We start from the raw sequence: 13,006 nt of genomic DNA on the forward strand, positions 1-13,006 counted from the left end.
GACAACAATCAAGGCTTAACTACAACAAGACTGCGCACAAAGACCACTAGGGGGTGCACCAAGAAAGCATAAAAAATGCGGAGACAAAGAAACAGGACAAAACTGTCAATGGAGGATATTGAGTTCAGAACCACACTTTTAAGGTCTCTTAAGAACTGTCTAGAAACCGCCGATAAATGTAGTGAGATCCTCAAGAAATCTAATGAGACCCTCGATGTTATGATAAAGAACCAACTAGAAATTAAGCATACACGGACTGAAATAACGAATACTATACAGACTCCCAACAACAGACCAGAGGAGTGCAAGAATCAAGGCAAAGATTTAAAATGCGAAGAAGCAAAAAACACCCAACCAGAAAAGCAAAATGAAAAAAGAATCAGAAAATACGAAAATAGTGTAAGGAGCCTCTGGGACAGCTTCAAGCATACCAACATCAGAATTATAGGGGTGCAAGAAGATGAGAGAGCAAGATATTGAAAACCTATTTGAAGAAATAATGACAGAAAACTTCCCCCACCTGGTGAAAGAAATAGACTTACAGGTCCAGGAAGCGCAGAGAACCCCAAACAAAAGGAATCCAAAGAGGACCACACCAAGACACATCAAAATTAAAATGCCAAGAGCAAAAGACAAAGAGAGAATCTTAAAAGCAGCAAGAGAAAGAAACTCAGTTACCTACAAGGGAATACCCATACGACTGTCAGCTGATTTCTCAACAGAAACTTTGCAGGCCAGAAGGGAATGGCAAGAAATATTCAAAGTGATGAATACCAAGTACCTACAACCAAGATTACTTTATCCAGCAAAGCTATCATTCAGAACTGAAGGTCAGATAAAGAGCTTCACAGATAAGGAAAAGCTAAAGGAGTTCATCACCACCAAACCAGGATTATATGAAATGCTGAAAGGTATCCTTTAAGAAGAGGAAGAAGAAAAAGGTAAAGATACAAATTATGAACAACAAACATGCATCTATCAACAAGTGAATCTAAGAATCAAGTGAATAATCTGGTGATCATAATAGAATCAGGGACATAGAAATGGAATGGACTGACTATTCTTGGGGGGGAAAAGGGGTGTGGGAGATGCGGGAAGAGAATGGACAAAAATCGTGCACCTATGGATGAGGACAGTGGGTGGGGAGTGAGGGAGGAGGGTGGGGTGGGAACTGGGAGGAGGGGAGTTATGGGGGGAAAAAAGAGGAACAACTGTAATAATCTGAACAATAAAGATTTAATTTAAAAAAAAAAAAAAGAAGACTCAAATAAATAAAACTGGAAATAAAAGATGTGAAGTAACAACTGACACCACAGAAATACAAAGGATTGTAAGAAAATACTATGAACAACTATATGCCAAAAAATTAGACAACGTGGGTGAAATGGACAAATACCTAGAAACAAACAATCTTCAAAAATTCAATCAGAGAGAATCAGAAAACCTGAACAGATCAATAACAACTAAAGAAATTGAAGCAGTGGTGAAAAAAGTTCAAGCAAACAAAAGTCCTGGACCAGACCACTTCACTGGGGAATTTTACAAACATTCAAAGAACACCACCTATATCCTCCTCAAACTATTCCAAATAATTCAAGAGGAAGGAAGATTTCAAAGCTCATTTTTCTAGGCCAGCATTATCCTAATTCCAAAACCAGATAGACAATACAAAGAAGGAAAATTACAGGCCAATATCCCTGATGAACATAGATGCTAAAATCCTCAACAAAATATTAGCATATCAGATCCAGCAATATATCAAAAAGAACATACACCATGACCAAGTGGGATTTATTTGAGGGATGCAAGGTTGGTGGGGGGAGCACAGGAGACTTGGTTGAAAAGTTTGTAAGGATGAAATTCCGAAAAGGGAAGTTGGCTGAAGGTGGCCCACCACTCTTTATCAGAATTCTGACTTAGGGGAGTTGGCCAAAGGCAGCTGTCCCTAATTGTTCCTTGACCTTTCCAAATAAGTTTGTGTATGTGCAGACCCTCAGGTATTTACCAGAATCTTTATGCTTGATCTTTAGGTGCCCTTGCTTAAAGGATATTGCAGACACATGCGTCCTCCCAAGATTACTTACCCTACTGATTGTATCTAAAAGATAAACTTTATCTCAAACTGCTGTTACAATAAAAGCCTGAAGAGGCAGGCGAAAGAGGCTGCCTGGTTCCTTTAGCCAAGTAGTCCCTTAGCCCTCTCTTTCAGAGCAAACCTGTGTCAGAGTAATCATTCATCCATTGCTCAAGGTCTGCCGGTCAGCCCTGGCAAAGGTTGGTACAACATTCTTAAATTAATAAATGTGATAAACAAAATAAAAGATAAAAATTACATCATCATTATCAACAGAAGTAGAAAAAGCATTCGACAAAATCAAGTACCGATTTAAAAAAATATATTTTTATTGATTTCAGAGAGGAAGAGAGAGGGAGAAAGAGACAAACATCAATGATGAGAGAGAATAATTGATTGGCTGCCTCCTGCATGCCCCAGACTGGGGACTGAGCCCACAACCCAGGCATGTGCCCTGACCGGGAATCAAACTGACCTCCTGGTTCATAGGTTGACGCTCAACCATTGAGTCATGTTGGCCTGGGACCCATTTTTGAAGAAGACTTTCACCAAAGTGGGAATAAAAGGATCATACATCAACATACTAAAGGCCATATATGACAAACCTACATCTAACATCATACTCAACTGGCAAAAACTCTAAAAACAGGTATAAGACAGGGATGTCTGCTTTTACCACTCTTATTCAACATAGTGCTGGAAGTCTTAGCTACAGATGTCAGACAAGAAAAAGAAATAAAAGGCATCCAAATTGGAAAGGAGGAAGTAAAACTGTCATTATTCACAGATGACATGATACTGTACATAGAAAACCCTAAAGACTCCACCAAGAAACTACTAGATTTAACAAAGGAATTTGGCAAAGTAGCAGGATACAAAATTAACATCCAGAAATCTATAGCATTTTATACACCAATAGTGAACTCTCAGAAAGAGAAACTAAAAAAACAATCCCATTTACCATTCCAACAAAAATATTAAGATACCCAGGAATAAACTTAACCAAGGAGGTAAAAGACCTGTACTAAGAAAACCTATAGGACACCGAAAAAAGAAACAGAGGAAGATATAAACAAGTGGAAGCATATACCATGTTCATGGGCTGGACGAATTAACATCATTAAAATGTCCATACTACCCAAAGCCATCTATAGATTCAACACAATCCCTATTAAAATATCAATGGCATATTTAACAGATCTAGAACCAATACTTCAAAAATTAATATGGCATCAAAAAAGACCCCAAATAGCATAGCAATCTTGAGAAAGAAGAACAAAGTTGGAGGAAGCACAACACCTGATATCATACTATACTACAAAGCCACTAAAATCAAAACAGCCTGGTACTGGCACAAGAACAGGCATATAGATCAATAGAACAGACTAGAGAACCCAGAAATCAACTCAAGCCATTACACTCAATTAATATTTGGCAAAGGCATAAACTTGAGTAAAGACTGTTTCTTCAGTAATTGGTGCTGGGAAAATTAGATAGCAACATGCAAAAAAAAGAAAAGAAAGAAACTAGACCACCAACTTACACCACTGACAAGAACAAATTCAAAATGGATAAAAGACTTAAATACAAGTTATGAAACCATAAAAACCTTAGGAGAAAACAGGCAGCAAAATCTTAGACATCTCATGTAGCAGAATTTTCACCAATACATCTAGTAGGGCAAGAGAAATAGAGGAAAAGACTAAGCAAATGGGACTACATCAAACTAAAAAGTTTCTTCACAGCAAAAGAAACCATCAACAAAATGAAAGAAAATCTACTATATGGGACTCATCTTATCAATGATACATCTGATAAGGGATTAATCTCCAAAATAAATAAAGAACTCATACAACTCAACAAAAGGAAGACAAACAATCCAATTAAAAAGTGAACTTCACTCATCATCTGAGATGCCAATTAAAACTACAAAGAGGTATCATCTCATACCTGCCAGAATGGCTACCATCAATAAATATACAAACAGTAAGTGCTGGCAAGGATGAGGAGAAAAAGGAACCCTTGGACTCCACTGGTGGGAATGCAGACTGGCGTAGCCACTATGGAAAACAGTATGGAGCTTCCTCAAAAAATTAAAAAGGGAACTGCCATTTGACCCAGTGATCCCACTTCTAGGAATATATCCTAAAAAGACAGAAACACCAATCAGAAAGAATACCTACATCCCTATGCTCACGGCAATTTACAATAGCTCATAGTTATTTACAATAGCTAAGATCTGGAAACAGTCCAAGTGCCCATCAGTACATGAGTGGATAAAAAAGATGTACATTTACACACGGAATACTATGCAGCTGTAAGAAAAAGAAGGATCTCTTACCCTTTGAGCCAGCATGGAGGAACCTGGAGATTATCATGGGAAGTAAAATAAGCCAGGCAGAGAAAGACAAATATCACATGATCTCACTTATATGGGGAATCTAATGAACAAAATAAACTGACAAACAAAAATAGATCCAGAAACATGGAAGCAGTAACAGACTGACAAATCTCAGAGGGAAGGGGAAGAAGGGGTGGCGGGAAGAGATTAACCAAAGAACTTATATGCATATATGCATAGCCCAGGGGTGGGCAAACTTTTTGACTCGAGGGCCACAGTGAGTTCTTAAACTGGACCGGAGGGCCGGAACAAAAGCATGGATGGAGTGTTTGTGTGAACTAATATAAATTCAAAGTAAACATCATTACATAAAAGGGTACGGTCATTTTTTTTTTTAGTTTTATTCATTTCAAACGGGCAGGATCCGGCCCGCGGGCTGTAGTTTGCCCACGGCTGGCATAGCCCATAGATACCAATAATAGTGTAGTAAAGGCCTGGAGCTAAATGGGGGTACAATGAGTGAAGAAAAGGGGGAACATCTGTAATACTCCCAACAATAAAGATACATTTTTAAAAGTTTTAAGTTCCAAACTTAAAATACAGAAAATGTGAGTCCAGTCTCTAAAAACCATACAAAAGTATGTTTAAAGAGCTATTCAATCTTATTTATATAAATTGAAGGTTCCAACTTACCATCTAGGAAATACCCCATTCTCCAAACTTGTTGTTTGGCTGCGTCGCCAACGTCTCTGGTAGCTGCTGGCACAACTTCGGGTAAGTGAGGAATTTGGGGAGGGAAATGGCGTAATAAGCAAGCTGCTGAGAGATGCTGTCAAATCAGAATAAGAACAAGTATAATGTGTAAGTCAATTACAACTAGGCAAAAGGACAAATTTCTTTTTAACAAATTTAAGAGCCGTGACTCAAATTTTCCATTTTGCTTCATGAGTCTCTAAAATTTTCATTTAATAACATAACTGTTGGAGCAAGGACTCAGAAGAGAAAAATCATATTTTAAGTGTGTTGGCAAGAGAATCTGAGACAATCCCTCTTGACATGCTTATCCCCAGCCCCACCCAGGAAGAAAATGCTACTGTGAAACAAAGCGTTATCTCTTATTTCTTTGGCCATGAGACTACCCTCTAGCTTAGCTGAACCCTTAGTCCTTAAATTAAAAGAAATATGATGTGATTCAATTTTAATGCTGTAGTTGGATTTTAAGAAAAACTGTATTTGAAAGTAAGTGTCTAAATGTCATTTAAAGATGTCACTTAAAAGTATTCATGGATAACTTGTGCATAGGTAGTCAAGCTTGTAAATGTTTGGCTACTTTTAATAAGTGTCTCGACTATACCTACCAAGTTCCAAAAAAAGAGGTAAATCCTATCACCTGCTCTCTAGAGCATCCTAATGGTTGACAGACACATTCCAATAGAGGCCATTCTGATGATAATTACTATAATCCCATAACTGGGGATTATTCTCTTCTTAAAGAATCTGCAATCTAGAAGTTCTATTTCTTGCCTAGGTGTAATAAACTACAACTCTATTTTTCCTTGGGCTAGGAATGATCCCCTCCTTCCCACTTGATCCACAGAGAAAAAGACATTAAGGGCTTGCTTTTCATTTAGCAATATTTTTAGGTTGCCATCTTTACGATTATAACCACATACTGAAAATTTATAAAGTAATCTAAAACAGGAAGTTATTATGATCATCTATGAAAAGGTACATGCCACATGATAGGTCATGTTGGATATCAGGACTGAAAACTAAGAGATCTACCTTATAAAGATTTGTTTTTCTGAATTCTCTGACAAATTCACTGATAAAGGGGAGAGGCCTTAACTACCATGCAAACATCTGAACCACCAATGAATTAATTCCTTTCTTGAAAGATCACATTTTATCAATTGGTATTACAAAACTTTGTAAACTAATATAAGACTGGGTATGTATAACAAATGTAGGTAGGTATGGGTTCAGTGAAAAAACAAATGCTACTCTAAATTTTGAAAAGCTATGTTTTACTAAATTCTGAAATTAAAAATAACCCTATTAGAAAAAAGAAAATACACCATTAACTTAAATGGCATACGTGAATTTAAGGGCTTGAAGAAGCCTTACGGATCAATCTAGCTAGTCCCTTCAATTTATAACTGAAGAAAATGAAGTATAAAGATATGAATTTCTCACCTCTAAAATGCTGGATAAAATAATGAGTTAAATTATAGCCACAGAAGAAAAAACTATATAATATAGAAGCAAAGGTATTAAGAGAAATATACTCTCAATTAGTTCCAAAGAACAAAAATATAGAATTTGAAATGAAAGGTGAGATTATTAGAAAGATGTAGACTTTTCATATTAGATTAGTGTTTCTCAGCTCTAGCTATCCATCAGAATTAGGTGCTGAAGTTTTTCATGTTGTTCTGTTTCTCAAATACAGATGCCTAACACTTTTTCTAGGCTAAATCAGTGTTCAGGCATCTGAAAATTTTTTTTGAAACTTCATTTTTCTAATGCAAATGTAGGGATTACAATATATGGTTAAGTATGGACTTCCCATCTACACTCAAAATTGAACTGTAATCAATTTGGATAGCAGGGACATATGTGACAACACTATGGATTACCACAGTGATTAAAGTTTCTCACACCTAACAATAACTTAAAGCCTAAGCTTATTCCTTCTTTCACTTATGCTGATCTCTGAGCCCTGACAGACATTTTTCCTTTTAAATGGAATATCCTTCTTCCATGCCTTTGCCTGGATAATGCTAATTATTTTTCAAGACATAATTCAATTATTATCCCTCTGTCCCTTGCCCAGGCTGTTAGGTTCCCTTTATCTGGGGCTAGCACAGAATTCATCACATAATGAACCATTACAGATTTGTCCTGACCGTTCTCTCATTAGACTCTGCTCCTTAAGGCAGACTCTGGACTTTTTTTTTTAAGCCTCACCTTGTTTCAACAAAAGTTTGTGAGACAAATTTTGGGAGAGTCTACATTTGGGGGGGGGGGGGGGAAAGTGTAACATTAGCTCAAAATGCTTAAGTCATTCTGGGCAAGAGATAGTCTAACCATTTAAACTCTAGTGAGGAGCAAGCAGATATAAGCAATGTGATTTTCTACTATACTATCTAAGCAGTCTCTTGAGCAATGCTTTTTTTCTTATACGGCTAAGCCTAAGCTAATGTACATTGATCTCTAGGCCAAGCATGTCAAACTCACGGCCTACAATGAATATTTTTGTGGCCCAGCCAATATAACGGTATGTGAAAAATGTTTCAATAAAAATTTCTTAATTTTTACATCTTGTTATACATAATTATTAATAACGACTACAACGTTCTCTAATGACTGATTACTATATTTATGTTGCATTCATTTCCCTTACACAGCGCAAGTGCACTATTTCTCTCCACTAATACTAGCAGCGAATATTTTAGCAGCCAATTGCCACATCATTAGTATTGTACTGACTTGTTTGGCGCGCGCAATAGGAAATATTTCGCTTTTGGAGAACAAGAAAAATAGGTTTATTTGCGTTACGCTTATTAATCTGTGCAGTTATATTCAGTGTCTGGTAAGTTAATGTTCAAGAAAAAATATTAATTTTAATTAGAATGTTCTATTATTTTACGTTAATGATGACTTTTATTTCAGCCCTTTGCATTCAGCATGTCTCTATTGAAATAAACCTACATTTCTATGACAACTGAAGCTTTTGGTTGTTTTTTTTTGAGGCCCACATAAACTTAAACCTTGTTTATTTGGCCCATGTTAGCCTTTGAGTTTGACATGCTTAATCTAGGCCATGCTCCACCAAGCACGTTTAATAATATAAGTGAAATATTTTAAATTTAATATATTTCTCTCTACTGTTTCTAAAATTCTCTTGTAATATCAATATAAAAGCTATATACATAAAATTAAAGAATAAAGGCAAAGATAAAAAAGAAAATCAGTGTCAGCTAACAATTATCTCATAAAAAAACTGAGTTAATACATAAACCTGGCATTACCAGAGCGTGCTATGCCACTGTCTCTGTCCTCATTCAACTCTCTTCCAGGCATGTCCATTGGGTTGCTGTGAACTGTGAATCAAGACAAAACTGTCAGTTAAAAAATATACTGCTATTCCAATTGACGATGTTCCTTTTAAATAGCAAACTCAATCATGCTCATCTCATTGCATTCCTTTATTTTTTCAATAGCATGGCACAAACCCAACACCAAGAGCTATTACTCAGCTGAACAAGCTTTAAGATCTATATTATGATTTGACATACAATATGAAAATAGTCTATAATATTATAAAGCAAGGGTGACTAAAGTATTTTAGAAGCATATTCAACGACATAGCAAGATATTCACAACATAGTATTAAATTTTATGAAAGGAAGCTACTGAACAGTAAGAATGGTGACTGCTGGGCATATGATAGTTCACTTTATTATTCTGCCTGTAACAATTTATGTTTAAAAATATGCACAATAAAAATTTTAAGAAAACTATTTGAATAGTATGGTCCCAACTTTGTTTTAAAAAAAGGCGGGGGGGGGGGGGGGGGTTATTCCTGACTGACAGATGGTTAACATTTTTTGCCTATTGTCACATTTCCCAAATTTTCTATAACAAATATGTACTGTTCATATCTCATATTTGTACGGAAAATAAATATTAATTAAAGTAAGAAATTAAATAGTTTCCTAAATACTGAAACATGAACACACTCACTCTACAATGATATAAACAAATATGCTCATATGCCTTCTACAGAACAATTATAATGATGCTTGTTCATCTAAATCTTAGCTCTAAGAGATTTTATTCTTATTAGTGCAGATCAGAAGTTTTACAATAATAATAAGATATGATATTTTCTGCAATTGGTGAACTATGGTTCAAAAGCTACTCAGCCATGGAAACAAGATAGTATCACATTAGAAATTCTGAGTTATAATAATTATACTAAATTTTGGTCTGGAATTCTAAAGTTAAAGTCATTATTACATAATGAGATAATAAGTGACAAACACTGAAATTCATAACAATGTCAATTCCACTGATAAAAGTTTCTGGAAACTTTAAGAACATATTCAGTAGAAATAAATTATGTTCTTGCACTTTCTAAGCAATATTTTCTTAACCAAACCCTCTATAACAGCGGTTCTCAACCTGTGGGTAGCGACCCCTTTGGGGGTCAAACGACCCTTTCACATGGGTCGCCTAAGACCATCAGAAAACACATATATAATTACATATTGTTTTTGTGATTAATCACTATGCTTTATGTTCAATTTGTAACAATGAAATTGGGGGTCACCACAACATGAGGAATTGTATTAAAGGGTCGGGGCATTAGGAAGGTTGAGAAACACTGCTCTATAACTATATTTATTTACTCTCTTGTTTCCACAGCTTAACTACAGATTCTAGCCACTGGGTCACACCAACTAGTCTACCCACACAGCACATCGCAAACCTGCAAAGAAAGAGGCGCTCCTGATCAGGCGGAGCGGACCCTGTTCAGAGAATGCCCGCCTGGGGCTGCAGAACTGTGAAAGACCTACATGGCAAAAATGTAAAATACATGTGAAAGAGAGCTGTTAGAGAAGCTGCAGTGCATCAGGAATAAAAGGTGAGCTAAAGCAGCACAAAAGCAGACCAACATATATGAATAGAAACTTTTAAACTAAGTTTAAATAATTCTAGTTGGCTTCCCTTTTTTGAAACAGGATGGTTTCCCTCTGGTCATGGCAAACATAATTTCATGCCCATTTACTAATAAATTTGTATAAAATAAAAAAAATAAACTACTACTGCATAAGGTAAAAATTATTTTAAATGTTCCATGCTTTCTAATATAAAACAACCTTTTTTTAATTTGTTGGGGTGACATTGGTTAATAAGGTCATACAGGTTTCAAGTGTACATTTCTATAATGCATGATCTATATGTTGCATTGTGTTCACCACCTAAAAAATCTTTTTAAAGAGCCAAAAAAGCACAGTAATGTTATCTGTATAAGTTGGCACTTGCCAAATAAATTTATCTTTTTAAAAGTCAGTTTTAAAATGACAGTTATCTTGCAATGGCAGTAAGGAGAAACCACCTAAATGCTTGGCTTAGAAAACAAAACACGACACATACAACAAAGAACAAATACAAAAAAGGAATCTATTGACAAATTAAGTATAAAAATAGTTTTTTCTAACCTAGTAATAAATTACAACATAATGGAAGAAACCAAACTTCCTAGACTAGGAGGAGTCAGCCACTAAGGAAGCAGGTCACCAATACAGCCTGTCAGTCAGGGCCAGACTCCTGGCTGTTCAAAAAACTTGGCAACTACAGACTTGACCAAGAGAAAATTATAGTCTAAAAGACCCAAAAAGAACAACATTTACAGTCTGGAAGCAAGCAGTTGGGTTACCTGTTAGGTTACTCTTTTTAAAAAATATATTTTCTTATTGATTCCAGAGAGGAAGGGAGAGGGAGAAAGAGACAGAAACATCAATGATGAGAGAGGATCACTGATACTGCCTCCTGCATGCCCCACACTGGGAAACGATCCTGCAATCCGGGTACGTGCCCTGACTGGGAATCGAACTGTGACCTCCAGGTTCGTGGGACAGGGCACCTGTTACTTTTAATCAAGATGGCCTAAATAGTCACCCAGGAGATTTACCTAGGATAGAATAGGGAACTTTCTATCTAAAAAGTGACAAATGTATCTTTCAAATTGCTAACAGATATTTTTCCATAACAAAAATTTCTACAATTATAGTACATATGCAACAATTCTTTCATGTTTCTTTATTCAGCTTTCTTCAGTTCTCCCTTCAAAATGTATCTGCTCTCTTTAAACTCCTCCCCTGCCTGCCTCTTCCTTCGTCTCAGCATACGACTGTCTCCTACAGTCATATGAGACGCATATGTATGTAGGCACACACAGAATGCACCAGATGAGAACTCTTTTCCTACCAACCTACCTCCAAACTTAATCAAATTCTCCCCTATTCTTGCCCCCTTCATGCCTGAGCAGTAATAATAGGTAACATTATTCAAACCTTACTATGTGCTAGGGACTTATTCAGTGAAAAATCCTGAGAGGTCCTTCCTTACCTCCCTTCCAAAACTAACTTTTCTAAATCAGCCAGGACCTTCAAAAATCTCATTTGGCCAAATATCACCTTTATCTCTAATCTCATTCTCCTTTCCATCAACATTTAAACACAGTCAAAACTCTTCTACCTTCTCACCATATATCTAATCCTATAGTTCCATAGTTCTTAACAGATTTCGTACCGCTCAGTTTTCTCGTGTTTCGCGCGCCATCTGTTAAGGACCGCTCACGAGTGTTCTCGTTTTTCATGCCCATGGAAAAAGGAGCGAATCTAGATACTTAGGTAAATTTTGTTTGGTCCCGCTTCATAGAGGAAAATGTTTTACACAGTACCATACGTTAAAAAAGTACTAGGAACTTTAATTGTTTAAGTAAATAAAAATGTTATAATTATTGAAAAACAACACCTAAAGTGCATTTAAATAACGTGCAGCTTGCCCAAAAACGTGCGGTCCCTGGCGTATGTCTTAGAGATTTCTATGCGGTACGCAATGTGTTTTAAAATGTGGTCTAAAGACCCTTAGGAAGTCCCTGGAACACTTTCAGAGAGTTGGGGAGTACTTCCCATTCCAACTACATGTTTTTTTTTGAGACTGGATTTTCTTAATGCACTTCAACCAAACCAACATATCACAAGAGACTGGAAACAGAAGCAGATATGAGAATCTAGCTTTCTTCTAGTAAGTCAGACATTTAGGAGATTTACAAAAATGTAAAACAATGCCACTCTTCTAACTCAATTATTTTTGTCTTGGAAAATAATTATTTACATTAACATGAAAAGGGTTATTAGTGTTATTTTTTCATGAATTACTAAATAAATACTTTGAAATTTTCTGTTTTAGTTTCTAATACAATATATATCAACAAATGTGACCAATATAAACAAAAATTCTCTGTGGTCCTCAATAATTTCTAAGTTTTTAAAAGGATCCCAAGACCAAAAATTTGAGAACCACTGCTTATATCTTGGAAAAGAGACTAACTTCTGAGTCTCTCCTAAATTCTGAAACTGTTCACATATGCCACCAAAAGCCTTCCTGTTGCTTAATGCAATCCATACTATCTTATATTACCTTACAGTGCATTTGATGCTGACTCCCACGAACTGTAAATCCACTGAGGTAGAAACTATGTCTGGTTTACTACTATATCCTCATGGCCTAGCAGAGTGCTTGGCATAAAACAGTACTTGATAAGTATTTGTTAATTAATGGGAAATATTAAGAAAATAAGAAATGGTGCTCAAATATTCTTGATTCACCGTCAGAATGTACAAATAAAAGCTGTTCAACATTTAAAGTCTGTACTCTGTTAAATAAATTTCCTATTCTATAACAGAGAAGATGAGTATATCTAGCACCTATTGTATTTAGTATAATTACCTTTATACTAGTGATAATGAATTTGTATTAGTAAAATATATAGCTTTTAATAAGCCCTTTGAACTTTG

General features: G+C 35.9%; 1 protein-coding gene across 4 annotated transcripts in view; it reads right to left on the reverse strand.

Annotated features, from left to right (window-relative positions):
* The window catches only part of FNIP1 (folliculin interacting protein 1), a gene marked incomplete at its 5' end in the record, with an annotated part of 96,603 nt that overhangs the window by 40,973 nt on the left and 42,624 nt on the right, over window positions 1–13,006 (reverse strand). For 3 of the 4 annotated variants that reach the window (XM_081092614.1, XM_081092616.1, XM_081092617.1), the window contains 3 exons: window positions 5,109–5,244; window positions 8,447–8,518; window positions 9,910–9,993. In XM_081092614.1, the coding sequence (XP_080948740.1) occupies window positions 5,109–5,244; window positions 8,447–8,518; window positions 9,910–9,993 (292 nt within the window). The remainder of the gene's footprint in view (window positions 1–5,108; window positions 5,245–8,446; window positions 8,519–9,909; window positions 9,994–13,006) is intronic. The other variant, XM_081092615.1, reaches the window with a different exon arrangement.

This window comes from Myotis nattereri (assembly GCF_964212035.1).
Source record: "Myotis nattereri genome assembly, chromosome: 5".
Classification (NCBI taxonomy): domain Eukaryota; kingdom Metazoa; phylum Chordata; class Mammalia; order Chiroptera; family Vespertilionidae; genus Myotis; species Myotis nattereri.